We start from the raw sequence: 22,327 nt of genomic DNA, 5'->3' as shown, positions 1-22,327 counted from the left end.
GGACCACTGAACAACAGGATTTACTGCAAAGGCAGGCATTACCTTACACCACTTTCAGAAGACTACCCTTTGTTACAAGAAAACCATCACTTTTGGACGTTGAAAATGTGACCTCTGGGAAAACTTTGTGCAAAAGTCCTTTATTGGTTGGTCTGTTTCTTTCACAGTTGTGTAACTGCTCACTGTGTGGCTGTTAATTGTATTACTTATCTGATGCAACAACCTGATTAATTTTGTACTTCAGTGCTATCAACTACCACATTACGTATGATTCACTGGAGAATGAATGAATTTAATCCTTCTGTTCAAATACAAATCCAAACAAGAAAAATCCTTTGTTTTTTAACTTTTAAATAAATAACTAAAATTTGTAATGACACTTAAAGTACATCAGGAAGGCAATCACAGAAACTATTTAGCTAAGGTAACTAGACACTTCCATTAGAAAGCCTAATTAACTGGAGTTTAAAAATTAACTCTGATTTACAAGGTTTGTAAAAGATTAAATTAAAGAAACAGTATCAATAAATTATCCCTTGTTCTTTCAAGACTGTTCTCAATACTTGCAGTTGCAGTTCTAAAATGGAATTTTAAAAAATTGGCAGGCCTCAATACTCTTCTTGGTGTGTATTTACATTGGCATGTTAGCACACCAATAATTGCGAGGATAGGGACAAGAAAAGAAAATGGGAATATACAAAACGTTTACAAAGGCATACAGAACCAGGTTTATATGATACACCTATCACTATCATGTCTTGTATTATGTCACACAACCTCATAGCGCAAAAAGGCCCTATTAAAGGAAGCACTGATTTCTGATGCTAGAAATCTACATAATTTCCATAGCAAAAACACTCACTAAAATTTCACCACAGTAAACGAGCTGGAAGTATACTGTTTTCAAAATTTCATGTTCTATAAATAAGGAGGAAATTTCAGACCAATAAATGAGAAGCATAATAATTTAAGGAAGCAAACCCATAAAACTGGCCAGGAAGTTGCTAGTTTAAAATACACAAGCTGGCAAACAAATGTAGCAATTAGACACATCACAGGAAGTGTTCAGAACTGCAGCTCCTTTTATGTGTTGTGGCACAGCTATATTTCCACAGCACAGAATTTTCACAATATTAGTCAAGTGAACAGAATAACAAAATATTTTACAGAAAATAAAGCATACCCTTATCAAGTAAGGTCTTGCTTTAGGAAGATATTTTTTTCTGAGCCACTCCTCAAAGCAGTTTCTGAATTCCCTAATATCCCAACAGAAGAGATACAATACAAGCAAGCCGAGTAAAATGAAGAATGTAAATTTATTATAAACTTCCTACGAAAGACTTTCTTTCCCTCCCCATGGACCAAGAAAGAATCCCAAACAAATCCTCTGCATTTAAAATAAATGACTACTGACAAAATAATCTCTAGAAGGAAGGTTACGCTCATGCTTCCCTTCTGAATTTGTCATCAGAAGCAAAGCAGATATTGCCAGGCAGAGGGAAGAAGCTGTTCTTGCAATACTTTCCTCAAGAGTCACCCCACAGTACTAGGAGTCACTTTGGCTAGTATCTGGGTGAGCAGTGGCTACCCTGAGCAAACCCACTCCACAACAGCACAGCTCCTAGTAGGCATCGGACTAAACCAACCCTTTATCAGGAAGTCTTGAACAGTTCATTGGGGAGTCAAGAAAAATTGTTCTGAACCTTTTGAAAGGGAACTGACAAATGCAGAGCACAATGGGAGAAAAGGGGGAATTAAAAAAAAAAAATCCAAAACAAACAAAACACAACCCTGGTTTATGTTCAATATAAATTACCTTTTCTTGCACTCCCAATGTCGATGTGTCATTAGTGCCTACGAGTTACCCATACACTTTATGAAGGCTCCAATCAGGCCGCAGAATCAGTAGTCAAGAACTCCTGTTGAACTTGACTATAACCATGATTTCTGATTTCCCATTCTGTTTCTCACCTCATTTCCAAACTTACTTTTTCTTCATATGTCCATCTCACAAAAAAATATTTGCCATTGACATTAGAGGATGAGCATAATACTAACAGAGCACCAATGAGAGTTATCAGGTTTGATAAACTGCAAAGTGAGGATGACACACTGGCTGAATTTTCATTGCCTTACATTTGGAAAGCTTTTTTTCCACAATCGTATAAAAACATTTCTGTAGATTTCTCGAAAAATATTAATTGAAAAAATTAGATCTGAACTTATAGAATATATAAAGTAAACTGCACCAAGTTTATGGACCAGGCTTCTGACCCATGGCTCTATCAGTAATTTAATTCCTGACACAAAGAAATATGTGAACATTTATCCTTTGTTGTCTTAGGCACACTACTTCAGCAATAAAGAACTGCACACTACTTCAGCAATAAAGAACTCACCAGAAATATCCTTTCAAGTTGATCTTGAATGTCTTTCATTCCTGGAAAAGCAGCGACCCCTTGAATCATTTCTACAAAGATACAACCCACTCCCCTACAGAGGGAAAAAAAGAAAAGAAAAAGAAAGGCAATTTTAAAAACACTTCTTGTAGATTAAATGGCCAGTAGCAATGCTTCTGTATCCATCATCAGTAGTTAAATAAAAAAAAATTAAAAATCAGTAGTTTGTGGTTTGTTTTTTTTAAATCAACACCAGGTTGAAGGACAAGCACATGCATTTACTAAAACCAACATATACATGTGAACACTTCTCAGTGTCTGAGGGCAATTGTAGAGGTATCAGGAATATGGACGGTAGCAGTTCAGATCAATAAAGGTACAGTAGCTGCTCTCTGGTAGTACGAGTGGTTCCCAAGCACCATACTCATGCTCCCAAATAAATTTGGGAATGTGTGAATCGCAGTGAGAGAGCACCTTTGGGAGAAGCTGAATGGGGACAGCACTATGGCACAGCGGCACACTAGGAGGGTTTGTCACGGGAGAAGAATCTGGAAAAAATTATTAAAAATGAAAAGGGCATGTGGCTGCTCACAGCCACTGAATTAAGCTACTGCCCAAATAAAGATGACTTCTGGCATGGGCTTGCTTGGGCTTTCTTCTTCCCCTTCTCCACAGAAGAAGGAAGCTCAAAGTTTGTAACTATGGGGTTGCTGACCCCATTCCCCAGAAGCTCTGACTAAGGGATGCTGCAATAGGCTAAGCAGCTGTGGGCTCCCTACTCTCCCTGCCATGAGAGTCACCTTGCTACAAGCTCCTGTCCCTAGACTCCCACAAAAGGTATTTGATGCGAGTCCCTCTCATCCCCCTCAAATAAGCCACTGGCAGAGGTCCTGGAAAATCAGGGAGGAAAAATATCTGAGATATAACTACAGCAGAAAGAATGGATTCTCAGAAGTTGAGGGAAGTTTCTGTGACTCTCTAACTCAAACTTCAGATAACCCATGGACTTCCTACATCTGAAAAGCAAAAAAAATTACAAATCTGCACGTGCATCCTTTCTGGATGAAGAGAGATCAAGAGCTGCTTGTTACCTCAGCAAAACTAATTTTAAGGCAAAACATCCTCCTTAGCTACCAGTAAGATGCAGAACTTGATTACATATTTTAATTCATACACTTACACTTTTCTGCAACTTCCACATACAAACACCTACATATGCTGTATAACTGTGTCTATGTATGTAACTGCACAGAAAAAAACCCTCACCCAAAACAAATGCCAATTAAATAACCCAAAATATGTATCAAAACGAACAAAGATATTGCAAAACTCACTATGGCACCACTTCTCCCTGAAACTGTGTGTGTGTCAGAAAATCCCAGCAATAACCTTTAATTTAATTTTGCGTTTAGAAGTAAATCATTTGGAATGTAGTAATTAGGTACCTTTCAATGCTTATGCATCTCAACGATGCATTCAGAAAGTAACTTCTAATTTCAGGAATATGTGTGCATATATTGGAGAGGAAGCGGTTCTAGAATAAAACAACTTAATGGAAATAGATCGCATATTTTCACTAAGACCGGGGCCGAGTATTTATAGGTACCACTTAACTAAGATTATCAGCAGACAACTCATGCTTTACTCATCTCTGAAGCCTTTGACCACTACTGAGTAACGAAATAATTTTACATTCCAGGACAATTAAAAGTTGATAGTCAAATTTCTTGAAGAAGAAAATCAAACATACATCACTGTTTTCTAATTCTACATTCCAAAGCATAGATACATTAAGCAAAGTTTTTCCTCAGGCATTGAAAAATAGTGGAAAACTTTGGAAAGCTCATTTCTGGTCAAATTTTAGAATAATTCAGCCATTAATAAAAGAGGGGTTAAAATTTATGTTCCATATGCTTCTGTTGGTTACCAAATGAACTGAATTGATTAAACTGCCACTCATCATTTAGTCTGGTTAGTGCTTCATTAGGTACAGATAGGCACAATATACCTTAGTTGAATACTTATAAAACAGCAACAGGATCTTAGATAAGGAAAAATTCAAGCTCTCAGTCAGAAGGTATTTATTCAAGATAAGAAATAAAACAATTGAATTTAGACTAAAGAAAAGAGGATTAGAGTTCTATTCTTACAACCAGAAAAAACCGCATTTGATTAAACCAATGTATCATTTGAGGGCACGTACTCCTATCTCCACAGAAACTTAAGCTAGTTACTTGAACAGAAATGCTGTAAAGGTAACAGGAAAATTTTGCCAAATTTATATTGTTTCACATAACCTATTTACAAAGTTTTCCACTTTTAGTGGGCATAACACAAGTATGAGCCAAAAATCAAGTAAGAACTTCAGAAAATACTACTGAAGAAAAATTTCCACCTTAGAAAGAGAATTCTATTATGTGTCTTGGACTATTTTGTAAGCTAGTATTCCACTTAGTCACAAGCTGAAATGAGAATGAACTCTGGTTCATTCTGGTTTAACTGGAGTTAAATAAACAATTTATACAAAAATCAAAAGAGTATTAAAATCATTGAGGAGAGAAACAAACAGCCTTCAAGGTTTGATCTGGAGGACTGCTGTTCTCTTTAGCTCACTTGCTGTTCCCTTTAGCTCATGGTTGGTTTCAAAGCTTATAGTGTTCAGCACATTGAAGAATAAGTCCATAGAAAGAGAAGACTGAATAAATACTTTAAAAAAAAGAAAATAATAGTAATTTAAAAAAAATCTATGATACTGAACTGATAGGAAATGCCCAGAAAGCCCTAATAGCACATAAAGGCTTCAAGATGGTATTTTAGATGTCTTTGTGGTGTCAGCGAATTCTAGGCTTTACAGCAAGTAGAAACTGAGTATATAAAATGATCCATGAATCACAAACTGTAAGTGCACAGACACGGAACATGAAAAGAAATGAATCCTTTACAGGGCCTTGAAATTTAGTCTCATTTCAGAAAGTATTAAACAGGTTAGAGAGGCTGCCCAGGGAGGTGATTGAGTCACCTTCCCTGGAGGTGTTTAAGGCACGGATGGATGATGTGCTAAGGCACGGATGGACAAGATGCTGAGGGGCATGGTTTAGTGTTTGATAGGAATGGTTGGACTCAAAGATCCAGTGGGTCTCTTCCAACCTGGTTATTCTATGATTTTTGAGCAACGCAAAAGATTGGTTTTGTGCCAGAAGAATTGGTTTGTAAGGAAGAACTACGAGAAAGATGTCATTCTTGTCTTGGCTACTAGAAGACACAGGGGACAGGGAAAACATGATAACTCTGTATTTTAAATTATGCAAAATTAAGAACAGGGAAGAACTGATTAGGATTTTAATAGTTCCCAGAACTATAGGGATCTCAGATAGTATGATTTGAAATAGCAGAATGCCTTTAGGAAATAAACATTTTAGGGTGACTGTTAAATAAATACACTGAACAACTGTGCGATACCCCAGCCTCTGTAGTTACAGTCGTGTAAAACCAGACATGCTGAAACATTTATGGTTGTTCTTCAGGGAACAGACTACTACAGTAACAGCAGGGTGCATAAAACGATCTCGCAGATCACTCCCATCTCTAGTTTTCATGACACAAAGATTACTTCTTGAAATATAACATACAATTAATTAACTTAACATTAATATGTATACATCACCAAGGATATGTTATTTCTGTATCACTTGTGCACACTCAGAATACAATGCCTTTTTCAGGCAGCACTAGAGAAATACTTTGTGATGAAAGAATAGTAGCCTAACATATTTCAGTGTATTAGATATGGATTTTCTTGCTCTCTTTATAGGACTTCTGATTTTGACTAAATAAGCCAAACACTGGGACTTAGTTCAGAGATCTTTCCAATGGAATGGCATGGGATAACCTTGCGAAGTAAAAGTGACAGCTATTTAATGTTGAAATGGCTGGCTTACTCTGTGATGACAAAAACTGTGACTAAACCTATTGATGAATTGATGAGACCATATGTGGCCATACCATCTAATATTGCTCTTCTATTGTCCTGCTTAATTTCCTGGGACTCTGGCTGTCACCATACAGCCTGATACAGAGTAAAAGTTAATAGCACAGCTAAATGAGTTACTCTTGCATTTGAATTGACATACTAAATGAGCCTGTAAAAATGAAGCTGAATGCCTCAGGAAACTGCCTTTTTTTTTTTTTTTTTCAAGAGGGTATTCTCTTAAAATTAACGTGCTTACTGGTGGGTTGGTTTTATATTTTTGCTTTAAGAATTCAGATCCTTATTGTGACAAGAAGAATCTCCAGCCTATTTGTACCTGAATACTGTAAACAAAAAAAAAAAACAAACAAAAAACAAACCAAAACCAAACAAAAAAGCTTTGGTGAGGCATAACTTATAAAATACTATTAGGATTGTTTCCTGCAGTTAATATTCCAGTTTTTCATGATGGATCCACAAAAGAGACTACAGACACCCTCTGAAATGGGAAGCTGTTTCGAAACCAAGTTTTAACTTATGTTTAAATCAAGATTATAGAAAGCCTATATGCTTACTACATAGGTTTTAAACTACTAAACTTATGCCCAGAACAGGTCTGCTTTCTAGCAGGCTCAGTGCAGAAGATAACATTCAGTATGTTCTCCACAGCGTAGACCTATGCTAGCTCTTGACATAAGGTTTCTATCTGATTGTGAAGCCTGTTTCCAGCATGCAGGATTTGGCTTTGGAGGAGGAAGGCATTTTATGACAACCAAGTAATTGCTTCCAGCAATCCTCCTGGTGAGATTTCTGAAATTCAGAGGAACAGTATTTCGTTCATGTTTCCCAAACTACATGCAGTTTGTACCATTAAATAAGTTATAATTTAACTCCCACCCCCACCCTCCCCTCAACACCCAACTATTTTGGCTTTTTATGAATCTGTCACCAAGAGCTAATACCGGAATCTCTACCATAAAATCTACTGGTATTATGCAACATAAGGGAAGGGCATAGAGATTTTTATCTTGTCTGATTTACTAAAAAATAAAAAGTCATTTTCCTATTGGATCCTGCTTATGAACAGAACTACAAAAACTATTTTGGGATAAAGGAGTGAAAAGCAAGGAACTTTTGCCTCCTTAATTGACCAACATTTGATTTAATTCTACAGTGGCACCCTGCCAGAATATCCACAGATGATGACTTGGTTGGAATTTCTTTATGTGACCACTCCAGTTCGATATTTGAAAAGTAACATATGATGGGAGATACAGTCTGATCAAACAATAGGGGCAATAAGGCAAAGAGATTACAGCTCTCGCATGAGAAGTAACAAGTGAAGCAAAACTTCCTTTCCATGATGTCAAAGAATAATATTAAAATTTCTACAGAAGGCAGATGTAATGAATGAAAAATAATTTACTTGAAAGGATGATAGTTCAAAGTATTTTTTACTGAAAATCCCATTTTGCAAGAATTGTTCTTTTAGACTCACCTGTTCAGTAAAGCAGGATGTAAAAAAACTCACTAAAATTATCTTCAGATTTGAGCACTGAGATATTTTCCTTTTGAACACGTTCCTCCTGGTTTTCTTTTATGGATCCAGATACCTTTGTGAGGTACCTCCCTGACACACACGAAACATATTTCTAGCAGTGGAAAACTGATAGAAAATCTGAAGGTTCAAATGGATAAAACCAGTTTGCAAAGAACTGAAGTGCCCTTCCAATAATGACAGACCAAGGTGGTTTTCTCACACATAGTGCTTCTGTGAATTTAACCCTATGAGAATTTTCCAATCAAAAGCTAATTCAGATCACAAAACTTTTGAAGAATCACTGACAACGAGAGAAGTTTAATTAACAATACTTTGACTGTTTTCACAATATATTCACTTCAATATCCTAGTCCTACAGACCAGCATTTCTTTAGAGTGGAAGTCATAACCATGAAGAACATCACAGGCAAAATAATTAATTTCATAGAATCATAGAATAACCAGGTTGGAAGAGACCCACCGGATCATCGAGTCCAACCATTCCTATCAAACACTAAACCATGCCCCTTAGCACCTCGTCCACCCGTGCCTTAAACACCTCCAGGGAACGTGACTCAACCACCTCCCTGGGCAGCCTCTTCCAGTGCCCAATGACACTTTCTGTGAAGAATTTTTTCCTAATGTCCAGCCTAAACCTCCCCTGGCGGAGCTTGAGGCCATTCCCTCTTGTCCTGTCCTTGGGAGAAGAGGCCAGCACCCTCCTCTCTACAACCTCCTTTCAGGTAGTTGTAGAGAGCAATGAGGGCTCCACTCAGCCTCCTCTTCTCAAGGCTAAACAACCCCAGCTCTCTTAGCCGTTCCTTATAAGGCCTGTTCTCCAGCCCCTTCACCAGCTTTGTTGCTCTTCTCTGGACTCGCGCCAGAGCCTCAACATCCTTCTTGTGGTGATGGGCCCAGAACTGAACACAGGATTCAAGGAGCGGTCTCACCAGTGCTGAGTACAGAGGGAGAATAACCTCCCTGCACCTGCTGGTCACACCGTTTCTGATACAAGCCAAGATGCCATTGGCCTTCTTGGCCACCTGGGCACACTGCTGGCTCATGTTCACTCGGCTGTCAACCAACACCCCCAGGTCCTTCTCCTCCTGGCAGCTTTCCAGCCAGACTTCTCCTAGTCTGTAGCACTGCATAGGGTTGTTGTGCCCCAAGTGCAGGACCCAGCATCTGGCCTTGTTAAACCTCATGCCATTGGACTCTGCCCAGCGGTCCAGCCTGTTCAGATCCCTTTGCAGAGCCTCCCTACCCTGCAGCAGATCAACACTTCCACCCAGCTTAGTGTCCTCCGCAAACTTGCTAAGGGTGCACTCAATGCCTTCATCCAGGGCATTGATAAAGACATTGAACAGGGCTGGACCCAGCACTGAGCCCTGGGGAACCCCACTTGTCACCGGCCTCCAGCTGGATTTCACACCATTTACCACCACTCTCTGGGCCCGGCCATCCAACCAGTTTTCCACCCAGGAGAGTGTGCGCCTGTCCAGGCCAGAGGCTGACAGTTTCTCAAGCAGAATGCTGTGAGAAACTCTGTCAAAGGCTTTACTGAAGTCCAGGAAGACCACATCCACAGCCTTCCCCTCGTCCAGCAGCCGTGTCACTTTGTCACAGAAGGCGACCAGGTTAGTTTGGCAAGTCCTGCCTTTCATGAACTTGTGTTGACTGGGCCTGATCACCCAGTTCTCTTGCATGTGCTTCATGATAGCACTCAAGATCACCTGTTCCATGACTTTCCCTGGCACTGAGGTCAGACTGACAGGCCTGTAGTTCCCTGGATCCTCCCTGCGACCCTTCTTGTGGATGGGCACAACATCAGCCAGTCTCCAGTCCAGTGGAACTTCCCCAGTCTTCCAGGACTGTTGGATGATGATGGAAAGGGGTTTGGCCAGCACATCTGCCAGCTCCTTCAATACCCTTGGATGAATCCCATCTGGCCCCATAGACTTGTGGATGTCTAGTCGGGCTAGCAAGGCTCTGACCACCTCCTGTTGGATCACGGGAGCCTCATTTTGCTCCTCTAGCTCCTGGGTTTGTACACAGACGGAACAACTTTCTTTACAATTAAAGACTGAGGCAAAGAAGGCATTAAGTACCTCAGCCTTTTCCTCATCCCCTGTCACTGTTGTTCCTTCTGCGTCCAATAGGGACTGTATCCATTTATTATTTATATATTTGTAGAAAGATTTTATGTTATCTTTCACAGACTTGGCCAATCTGATTTCTCGTTGAGCCTTAGCCCTTCTGATTTTAACTCTACACAATCTCACTTCCCTCCTGTAGTCCACCCAAGAGGCCTGTCCCCTCTTCCAGAGCCCATAAACATTTCTCTTCACCTTGATATCACTCAAGATCTCTCTGTTCAACCAAGCTGGTTTTTCTCCTGCCGGCTTTTTTTTTCTGAAACTTGGGGATGGCTTTCTCCTGACCTGCTAGGATTTCCTTGTTGAAGAGCTCCCAGCCCTCATGGGCTCCCTTGCCCTTAAGTACTGTCTCCCATGAGACTTTGCCAACCAGCCTTCTGAAGAGTTCAAAGCCTGCCCTCTGGAAATTTAATGATACTGTCCTGCTAACCATCCTCCTCACTTCACCTAGAACAGAAAACCCTATCATCTCATGATCGCTTTGTCCTAGGCGTCCACCTACTGCCACATCCCCCACAAGGCCTTCTCTGTTCACAAACAGCAGGTCCAGGAGGGCACCCTCCCTTGTTGGTTCATTCACCAGCTGTGCAAGGACGTTGTCTTCCATGCACTCCAGGAACCTCCTAGACTGCTTCCTTTCTGCTCTATTGTACTTCCAGCAGATATCAGGAAGATTGAAATCTCCCACAAGAACAAGAGGCATTCATCTAGAGATTAACCCCAGCTGTCTATAGAAGAGCTCATCAGCTGCTTCTCCTTGGCTGGGTGGTCTGTAACAGACTCCCATCACAAAATCTACCTTCTGGTGGGCTCCTCTGATTTTAACCCACAGGCACTCAATCTCCTCACCACCACAATCCATCTCAATGGTGTCCAAGGCCTCCCTTACAAAGAGGGCTACCCCGCCTCCTCTCCTACCCTTCCTATCCCGCCTGAAGAGTTTGTTCCCCACCATAGCTGTACTCCAGTTATATGAGTCGTCCCACCACGTTTCCGTGATGGCAACGACATCATAGGCTCCTTGCCCTACAACAGCTTCCAGCTCTTCCTTCTTATTCCCCATGCTGTGTGCATTGCTGTAAATGCACTTCAGCTGAGCTGCCGAGCCTTCAGCCCTCTTAGAGGGAACAGAGTTCATTCCCAATTGCCTGGTAACTGGAGTAGCCAGCACCAGAGTGCCCGTATCTCCCTCACCACCCCCAGGTTACCCTAGGCTGTTTTCTCTCTTAGACCCCACACAGTATTTCTTCATGATGTACTGGGGCTCCTGCTCTCAGATTTCTTTAATTGCAAATTGTTTACAGAAGATACAGGATAAAGATGCTTTTGTAATGTCCCCTGTGTAAAAACATAATTTGGTGCACCTGTGTCTAAAACAAGATCAATTTTTATTTAATAAATATATTAATTACTGTCATGGGTATTCATTGGTCAAATATTAATGAAAGCACACATGGAATTACAGGGAGTGCTCAAATCAGCACTCGGAGCAAGCTATGTGTGGAAAGTGGTGTGTTCCTGAAAAATACTATTTATTTTTCTAACAATAGGATGGACAGAAAAACTCCATATGAAGAGCTTTCCCTAAGCTAAGATCAGAATTGAAATTGTGTATACAAATCCAGATGTTACGAAGTTAAATAACAGTGATTTAATAAGCAATTTCATAACATTTGACTGGCCTAGTTTTAAGGGATTTATTCCGCAGCACTAAACATAGCTGATGCTAGATAATAAAAGTGAATTTAAAAATATATCAGGGCCCATAATTTCTTAGGCTACCTGAACTGTGAATAAGAGTGTATTTTTCAGAAGCAAAACAACAGGATATGCAAAAAATTGCCAGTTGCTAGCAAACACAGCTTAAAGCCAGCTGCACTTCAAAATGAAATTCCCTAGTGATTTCCTGATGTAAGCAACCCAGATGCAGCAGTACGTGCATTTTCACAATCAAAAAGTATCTAATAACCTGTTAAAATTACTTCATTTACTATAGTATAGTCTTCCTGCAAGGAACAAATATAATACGTTCATTTGGGGATTTTTTCTGTATGTTTCTATATTATTTATATATGGGTTTTAGTAATTCATAAACCCTTTACATACTAAAGCTTATTTTCCTTGCATTGACTTTCAAAGGACTGGAAAATTCCAGGATTAGGACAAGTTACACCAGAGGCAATGTAAAGCCATTTTCCTAGCTGCTAGTAAGTCTCCATCGAGAGCAGAGGGGAAAAAAAAAAAAAAAGAAAAAGGTATATCAAAGGTTATCACAACTCTTTGATGCAGTTGTGGGTAGTTTACTGCATTCACACAATACTGTTGAGGAAAATGCTGCCAGCAGTAAATCACAAAGCCCACTGCATTGATTTCCATCGCCAGCATGACACCACTAATGCATGTATGTCTTCATTAATATTATTTTATTGCCAGTGGCTATTTAAAAAAAGAATAAAGGAGAACGCAAAATTGCACGTGGATCATTAGCTTTTAGTTAGTACCATAATGTCCTATACCAACAAATGAAGTGTAAAAATAGCCCGCAGCCTCTGCCACCTGCTTCCCAGCCACTGTCCAGTGGTTAATATTTGGATTCCATTTTCATGCAGCTGGTCTTCTGCTCAGTAGGAGCCCCACTATTCATTCCTTAGGAACCATCATGAAATGTCATTTATCAGGGCTATAGTAAAGGTTCTCTGTCTTTTTTTTTTCTTAGCAGATGAAACAGCTGTGCTTTCTACCTCAACATTATTTAAATATTCAGTAAAGTGGCTGCCTAGTTTAGTCATCATGTAGATTATCCATAAGGACACATGAGAGCATACACTATCTGCCATAAGGACATAATACCAGTAATTGTATAAAAATGCTAATGCTACAAACACACTTTTGATAACAAATTACCAAATTACCTCGGAAGCTGATGGTAGGTGGGTTTCTCTGTGTCTCCCTTTCTCCCAGTCTGGGAAACCACTAAGTGGCTGTAATGTAATTATAGCCCAGCTATGTACAACCGTTGCCTAATTGAAGCCCCAAGCCTGCCTGTGCTCCAGCAGAGCTCACTGTTAGGTGTGCCAAATAAGCATAAGTGACCTTAACACGACACTACTTCTCTCACAATCAAACTGGAAGTACTGTCTCAGATAACCCAGGAAAGCAGAGAAGTAAAAACCTAAAGCTCTTCTGTCACATACAATATACATTTTCTCTAATCTGATTTCTGATGTGGCAGCAGCTGAGCCTCTACGTAAATGCCTTCGATGTGAAAGAAACTGTATTACCAGGGTGCTTTTCCTAAGCTTTTCATAGTCCTCCAGTTTATACAGGGCAGCAAAAAATTGTAAGCGCTACAAATCTAGTACAAGAGCAGTATGACATCATTTTTTATTTGAAGCAAAACTCACCACCTCTTTCCATGACCACCTAGATCTTTCTCAGACCTACATCAAATGCTCTGCACAAAAGAACATCATTTATTGATATCACTGAAGATGCAATTATTGTGGTTTTCCTCAATACACTTGCATCATTTTAGAAGTCCTGATGAAAACATAACATGGATTGCTGAAATGGCATTTTGAGTCTTTCCTTGATCTTTCCTGTTGTCCAAGTAATTTGAATATAAACATATGATTATGAAGGGAATGTTCAGTCTGCATTAACAGCTCTTTTACTAAAATCACTATTGGGAGGAACATTAAAATATTTATTTTTCAGGAGCTATTAAACTTTTGAGCGAACCATCTTCCTTTGTGGAAAAAAATTCAGTGAGAATCAAATGTGTTTTAAAATCCTTTCTTCAGTTAAAAAAACCAAAAAAAGCCACAAAAGCTCCCTTAATTTCAAAGTCCAATAATTTTTAAATACGTAAATATCAACAAAAAATCTCAATGTCTCTGTTGACCAACAAAGTATTTTAGAGGACATTTTGAGCAGTTTGCTCTATTAAAGCATTTAAAAATTTTGTTTAGAAATTTCCATATATTCTCTCATTGTCTTTGTACTTCACAAATTGAGACATATATGTATACACATACACAAAGATGTGGGACTCAAGAACTGAACTATAAGATGATAAGCAGAAACAACTATTTATGCCTCCCAGCTATTTCCACCCTCTGAAGCAGTTGTCCTGCCTCACCCCACGCAAATCAAGCTTCTTCCTGAGAATGTCAGAAGTGTATATGGGAATAGAGGTGAGTGCAAAGCATCAGGAGTAGATGGGATGCAGAGATTGCAAACAGTCTGTGAAGACATCAGGTTGAATCTGATCTTTGGGAAAACAGGACAGTTTTAGGATAGATGAGAAGATGAGATGCTGGGGAAATTATTTTAGATCTTTGAGGTGGAGAATATTTTGAAGAAAACCAGACAGCCAAGAGAGAAGACGTTGCCTTTGCCTCTCTGGTGCAGTGGCAATACTACAATGTCCACATCTGGAGATGTTTATTCACCCTTCCTTTCCTTTTCTGCCTCTTAATTCACCTACCATTACAGGTCAAGGAACTACAGCAGCCAGAGGCCCAGATATACAGAAACACAGAATCACCAGGTTGGAAGAGACCCACCGGATCACCGAGTCCAACCATTCCCATCAATCACTAACCCATGTCCCTCAGCATCTCGTCCACCCATCCCTTAAACCCCTCCAGGGAAGGTGACTCAAGCCCCTCCCTGGGCAGCCTCTGACAGGGACCAATGACCCTTTCCGTGAAAAATTTTTCCTGATGTCCAGCCTAAACCTCCCCTGGAGGAGCTTGAGGCCGTTCCCTCTCGTCCTGTCCCCTGTTTCTAAACACTCTCTTCAGTATCTGATACTTTAATCTTTGTAACTCTGTCAAATAAAACAATCCTGCAGCACTTGCCCCTAGGAGTCAACACCTAATAGTGCTACAAGCAAAATCTAAATGGCATTTTCAGGAAACGCAGCTTTTCATCCCACATTCTCTGATCTCAGCTACAGGACTAAACTCAGCCTAGTCATGCTTAGTTCCCTTTTTCAGCAAAAAAATATTCCTGCTAGGTCATCAGTTTCAGTACTACACTGCAAGATTACCTTGACAAATATTATTCATCCACCCTATAAAAACATAATGTCCTTCTAACCTTATCTTACAGTTACCTCTAGATTTTAACATAGTATTTAAGAAAGTTATTTCAGCAAATAACAAAAAAAATATTTTTCTGAAACTTGCTCACTGTATTTTTTCTCAAATATAATGAGTTGTACAGATTTAAAAAGTCAAATACACATTTAAATAAATAAATAAATATATATTGTCTTCCAGAGCATGAGACTATCTTTATAAGTAAAAGTATTTTTTTCCACATTTCTGTTTCTTGAATCAACATGCATTGCTTCTACTATCACAGCTGAAGTTCTTACTAATTACAGAATTTTTACAGATTACAGAGATCCCCAAACCCTACAGAATAAACGAAGAAACTCCACCTAGATCTCTAACCGTCAAAAGCCAAACACCTTCTTTGTTCAACACAAGACTAAATGATGCTGTAAAAAAGGCATGAAGAACTACATATTGTACACATCAAACTGGCCTTTCAAACCTGCAGGTCTAAACAAAATCTGTAGGTTCGAAATAAACTGTTCCTTGATGTGTCACACACTGTTTACTGCTAACAAATAGACTAGATTAAGAACTGAAGCTGTATCCTTACACCCAGAGAATCCTGGTCCTTGCTAGAACTGGGCATAGTGAAAGCCTACCTCCTGCAAAAACAAACATCACATCAAAACATCACTACTAAAGTATCACTGCTTGACTACGCAAGTCAAGAAACTACTCAGTCTCTGTCAAAACACCAATGGCTCTTCTAGCGGGTGTGAACAGCAGGTTACACCTGCCGAACAGTGGGGTGGCAGGAGGGGATTCCTTTAGGGAGATACTGAGTGAACCCAGGGGCTACTACACAGAAGTTGTTTAACCTCTACCACTGATCTCACTACGTAATTGTTTCACATATCAAAAAAAAAAATCCAAGCTAAAGCACCAACATAGAGTCTTGTGTTAGGATTCTATATTTACCACATGTCAAGGCAGGTGGAATATTCTGTTGATCCCAGAAGGACATCTGGAGGTCTGTACCATAGCGTTACCACTTCGTTGGAATACGTATGGCTAGGAACCGATTTGGCTCTTGCAAGACCTGTGGGGAAAATAAGAATAAATTTATGCAAACAAAACAGAGAAATAGTTTACTGCATAGTTATGATCCTAAGAAGATGTATGAGCACACATCACCATATGATTGCATGTTGCAAGCACTTTTTCTTCTAATATTGGAATGTTACTTACTGAAAGATTATGGTACCATCTATCTCTTAGTACCTGGCTAAAGAAAGCTGTGAATATTATGAAACAGCAGTAAAATATGCTTTTCATAATGGCAACCACAGGCCTAGAAGAGATGCAAGGATACCCTGTAGCATACCTAAATGGAAAACAAATAAACTAAGATTTTCATTTCCATTAACTGTTCATCCTTAGGTATCCATAGTCTTTTGTTTCAATATTACTTAAAAAAAAGGAAATTAAAAGTAAACTGCCAGACAAATAGTGTCACAGATGAGATGTTTTTATAGGGGAGCCTAAGGAAACCTTCCACAGGTTACGCTGTAAACCCCACCCTGTTTATTCAAGTTTATATATGAAAGCAGTAGACACGCTTACATATTACCATTCAAATAAACATTAATATTGCTGCAATACATCAGCAAATGGTATGCATAAAACTCTTCTCTCTCAACAATTGTATACTGGCAGTGCACCGATCTCAGAAGCAGAAATCATTTCAATGAAACCTGTGGCCTACTAATGATATACTACTTACAATAACTGTCTTTTAAGCATGTCAGTCATTTAAAACAATTCACTTTACTATATAACCATAATTCAGCTCATGTAAAATTGGAAAAAGTTTAGGAGAGACCCTCATACGCTAAAAGCAGCAGTAGACAGCATAGTTTTCTAACAGTTCTACAGAAGCCTCTCTCCTCTAGGAGACAGAAGAACATTTTTCAGGGCTATGGTGTCTGTTCACATCATGGGCCTACAAATAACTTTTCCAAATAATCTGCTCCTAGTTACTGCCTTTAGACCATCTGCTCCCTCACTGGAAAAACCGGACGTGCACAAGTAATGGAAATCAGAAAAATGCGCTATTATGACTTTTTGTGTCTTCCTAAACAAAGAACTGCCGATTTCCCTTTCACAAAACAAATGAAATTACTGAAACAGAAGGTCATATCTTGCACCTTACAGAAACCAAAAGCCAAGTCATCCACTCAGAAAAAATATGCAACATGAGCATTCACATAAGACTGCAGCTGAGAGCCCTTTGCACCTCTATTCCTAATACACTGTAGAAGCTATTTAAGAACAGTTAATCTCAGTGAATATATCTCCATAATAATGATGGCAAATCTTGCCAGTATATTGCAGTATCAGCTTATTATAGCAATTAGAGCAGTGTAGGGGAATAATTTATTTGTATGCCAGAATTTCTTCTAAAAAAAAAATTACATTTCAAACATGAATAACCATTTTTGAAAAACCATTTTTTAAAAATGCTTTAAAACCTTCATCTCTTTTACACTTGTGCATTTGGCCACCAGCTTGACAATAACTAGGCTCACACAGAGAATTCAGGCTGGCCAGGTACAGCCCGAAAGAGGCCAGAGGAAAGGTCACATCACACATTCTGCAGTCCCTCAGCCTCCAGATTAATGCTTTTGTTTCTAGAAAATCAGAAAGCACCAAATGCTCTGAGTGGTAAATAGTTCTTATTCCTAGCCTAGAGAAACATGAACAAGTCTGAGTTTCTGAGCATCTACTTACTATGTGACTAAACTGAAACAGTAGTCCCTAAATTTGTGGATATGGACCTACTATTATTAAGCCAAACAAAAATTATGAAAGGATTTGAGAAGCTGGATGGTGAATGTCTGCATCCTTCTTTGCCTGTCTAAGTCTCCCTTTAGTTTCGCTTAAGGAAGACTGAATTTGGTTGCAAAAGATTTCTTCTCTAATCTTCTACTTAGCTTTGATAGGAGCAAAGGGATAAGCAGGCAGAGGAAAGGCATTTTTAAGAAGCCAGCAACAGCACATAATTTAGGAAAAACCGTTAAGAAACATCTGAGTTCGTGAGGTGAAAAATGAACTCAGGTCTCTGTGACAAAAAGTCTTTGATCCACACACTCAAGAAAACTCCCTCGTAGAGAGGAATGAGTACCAAACTTGCCATACCAGAAATCATATCACAACTAACACAATACCCATGCCTGCCTGCCAGTTTCTGCCACTTTACTGGCCAGGATGGAGCTTTGAAAGTGTTATAAGTCAGCTCAAGCACACCTTTCTTCCTCCTAAGTAATCGTTCAGCATGGAACTAGTCCTTGCATCCTGTTAGGACTACCACCCATTCTGCTTCCTCAGACCACCGCTGCTAGATCTCCTCCACCTCTAATCAACTCCAGGTTAACTAAAATCCATAGATTTTTCAAGGGATGGTCCTTTAGGGACCATAAACAACTAAATGTTTTTCTTTAATCTGCTCTTCACTCCCAAAATACCAAGAAAGCCTCTTTTGAGGTTAGCTGCTACATCTGGTTTCTTAGTTCTAAGAGGATCGTTATGGGAATAGAGAAAGTTACAAACAAAACCTGTATTTGTAAAAGCATCAGACAGCAACATCGACTTTAAGAGCTTTATGGGTACAGGTCATACGTTTTAAGTTGTAGCCAACTGGTTTCCTAGTTGGGCACATACAGCACTTTAGAAACTAAATGACCCAATGGAAAGCAGTAGTGAACAACCAAGAGAAATACTCACAAAGGCTAAAATTTGGCAGAGGAAAATTTGGTACAGTCCCACTGTTCAGTCAATCGTTCTTCCTGTGCAGAACTGAAAGGAGCTGAACTGGCCTAATGCCTTGAAGGAACTGTTTTCTCTCAGGGAGGGAGCAAAGTTTGCTTTTGGTGAATAACACTCGCTTAAAGAAGGCATTTCAATTTGCAATTATGAACACTTTCACTTGAAGACTCAAAATTAATGCAAATGTCTCTCGACACATTTAAAACATTAACAAACATTTTTTCAGATACACTTACAGTTTTAAAAGAATACTAGCAAAATATATATGTGAAATACTAACAAGATACTGCATTTCTTGTTTTGATGGTCAGGATGCAAATCGGTAACAGTTACCAGGGGTTTTTTTCCCCAATATCCTTCTGCAAGAAAATTCACTACATGTTTTATACCCTTTTGCACATCCAAATATGCTTACTCATGCAATATTTATTTAACCATATCTTTCAACTAAAAGAAAACTGAAGGGTAGGATTAATTAGCACAGCATGTTCGATCACTTTCTTTAAGGGTTCCCTGTCTGTTTCCATGGTTACACTACACAAAGAGCGACAATCTCATCTTAATAAGACAGAGCTTATGGGGGATCATCAAAACTTCAAACCTTAATGACAAGTGTGCATAAAAGCCAAAAGGTAAATGAAGAGATCATCAGGTGATTCTCCAATATTTACATATTGCTGCTTGGGCACTTTTTTTTGCCTGGGAAGGTGGAGGGAAGACCTCCTGACAAGCACTGAACTCCTCTCAGGTTCCTGTGTCTTCCAAAAGACAAAAGGTCAACACATGTCCTGCTGTTGCATCCTTATTTAGTGAGAAGGAAGCCAAGCATAATGCCCAGTTATTAAAAGTCAGGTCGTGTCAGACCTGCTGGGCAACCTGTGTGTAATTACAGGAAGAACAGACACTGTTTAATGTTCTCCAGGCACTTACTTCTATGGCTATTATTTATCCAAACTGAAAGAAGAAACTGTTCTGATGTTCTACATACTATAAAGCTTGCACAACAGTATCTACATGTGCTGTGACACAAAGCACACCTTGATTTTAACTCATCCATTAGGCAATAGCAGAGGATATCCTGTAATATCCTGTATTTAAAATACAGGGTTAATGATCTATGCCTATGTATATGTATGTCTTTAACATAAAACAACTTCTGTTGTCACCTACTCTGAATAAAAAAAAAAAAAGAAAAGTAAGAAGGTATTTTCCTTCCTTGGCAAATGTAATTCTCTGCTTTGTTTGGCTTTATCTTTTATCTCAGACTTAGAGGTTGTATCTGATTTTACCCAGCATCAGTTATTGACAAACCACATTGTACTGACTTATCATTGAAATTTTTAAATTGTATCCAGCTTTTACAACAGGCTGTAGCTATATCCTGACTCAAGACCTATTCAATACGTGCACCTTTGGATACATGAACAAAAATATTAATATTTTACATCTCTTTAGCTGCAGGGGAGCTTTCTAGTCAAGTTCATACGACAATCAGGAAGCCTTTGTTCACAGGGAATATGATTCTGCAAATGAGGAAACTAGTCACAACTGCAAAAAAGGACTTGCCAACCATATGCATCACTTCCCTTCCCATTTTATCTTAAATGTCTTAAGATGTTTACCATTTTGATTTAGATATATCACAAAAGTGCTCTAGCAAATCATACTGCAAAAAAAGATGGGGGTTTTGTTGCTTTTTTCCCTTGATAGAGATTCTTCTCACGCACCCTTTATTTAGGCTCCTGTTTTGTTTATTTTAACCATTACCTAGAGTTAGAGGTAAACAGCTTATAAAACCGTAACTATGATTCAATAACAATATTAAAATACGGTTAATGTGTTCTACTGTAGATCAGGAAATGTCAGCTTCACTTAACCTATTTACTCAGCTACTTGTTTTTTCCAACAGAAGCTTATTTATTCTTTGAATACCTGAATGACAAAAAAACCAAAAGTAAAACAGGTAGAAATACTGACACTGTTTCAATGAAGCAGTCAGCTCTCTAACCCAGAAATCAGTATTTGGCAATCAAAAGCATCCCGTAGCCTTTAGGTCCCTCTGCTGTTTACCTGAATGTGTCTCCCTAAGATCTAGCTTTACCAGAGAATCCGTGTTAAATTCCTTTCAAATAAGCTAAATTACTACAACATCCTATGTTCAAGTCCTAATGCAGCCACTAGATCATGGTAGTGCTGTTCATTTATAAAAGTTACCCACTATCAGGGAGAGCCTAATTAGTTTCCACAGTTATTATAACATTCTGAAAATGCACTTGAACAATGACTGGTCTTCAAACCAGAGCACAAGAGTCAGTTTTCCAGAGACACAGAGCAGTAAGTAAGGCAAAAGGCATGTGTGTCTCTCAGCCTGTCTGGGTTTCTCAGCTGTATCAGTTGTTCTAATAAGAGATTATTTCTCCCTGCAAATCTCATCTCGTGCACATCTTCAGACGATCAGTTACAATTGCACAGAAGATAATTATCCTGGTCTGTGAACAGGACTCAACTGTCAGTTTAACAAAAAAGTTCTAGAAAGAGGAGATGTAGAAATACTGCTTTCTGCTAAGAGGAAGAAGGATAGATGCCCTTTTTTCAACAACTTCAACATCATCTCTTTTGTCATCATCTCTTTCACCTGCCTCCTGAGCCACCTGAAGGATCAAGGCAGCGGAGATGTGGGATATAAAAAAGTTCACAGATGTTGGTTGTGTATTAAAGATCCCCTTGATTAATTTGACTGAAAGGCAACCTAGCTACAAAGCTGTTTATTTGCCTGCTTTAAAATCCTTATAAAAAAAATTCTGACACATTTTGAAAAAGCCCACTGATGCTGAACTTGAACCATAACTGCCAAATTCACTCATTTTCCGTTAGCAGAAAGGAACACACTAAAAATTCGGTTCCTATCAAAAGGTGACAAGAAAGTGCAAAAGAAATATACAATCCATTTTTGACACCAGGAAAATATGAGTATATCTATTCCCATGGCCTTCTGGGTCAGCGTGAGTATGTTCAAACTGCCTCTGTTAGTCTGGAAGCAGAAAATAACTGTAGGCAGGAATGAAAAAAAAAAAAGGAACGACCTGTACCAATACTCCAAACATACACATAGACATGAAAGCTAACCAAGCTTAAGGACAGCAAGTAACTTCACATCAAAGATAACTTCTGCATTAGTGAAAAGACCTAGATTCATTTTGGATATAGTATACATGCCCAAAATATATTAACAGCTTACTGATTCGAATCCTACTTTCCAAATTCTGGATTTTCACTTAATGATCCTCAGTTTGTTGTCTTACAAAAAGAAAAAAAAATCTGTAAGACGCTGATACCCTCTACTCCTAACAATGCTCCAGCATGTATACAAC

At 39.0% G+C, this 22,327-nt stretch overlaps 1 protein-coding gene across 4 annotated transcripts in view; it reads right to left on the bottom strand.

The window, feature by feature from the left end:
- Positions 1–22,327, bottom strand: part of CDK14 (cyclin dependent kinase 14) — a 353,941-nt gene that overhangs the window by 157,715 nt on the left and 173,899 nt on the right. For all 4 annotated transcript variants that reach the window (XM_069859622.1, XM_069859619.1, XM_069859621.1 and 1 more), the window contains 2 exons: positions 16,110–16,230; positions 2,400–2,493 (listed from right to left, as the gene is read on the bottom strand). In XM_069859622.1, the coding sequence (XP_069715723.1) occupies positions 2,400–2,493; positions 16,110–16,230 (215 nt within the window). The remainder of the gene's footprint in view (positions 1–2,399; positions 2,494–16,109; positions 16,231–22,327) is intronic.

The sequence above is a fragment of the Phaenicophaeus curvirostris genome, chromosome 6 (genome assembly GCF_032191515.1).
Source record: "Phaenicophaeus curvirostris isolate KB17595 chromosome 6, BPBGC_Pcur_1.0, whole genome shotgun sequence".
NCBI classification, from domain to species: domain Eukaryota; kingdom Metazoa; phylum Chordata; class Aves; order Cuculiformes; family Cuculidae; genus Phaenicophaeus; species Phaenicophaeus curvirostris.
Note: the sequence above shows the minus strand (reverse complement) of the source record. Positions and strands in the feature narration are given on the sequence as shown.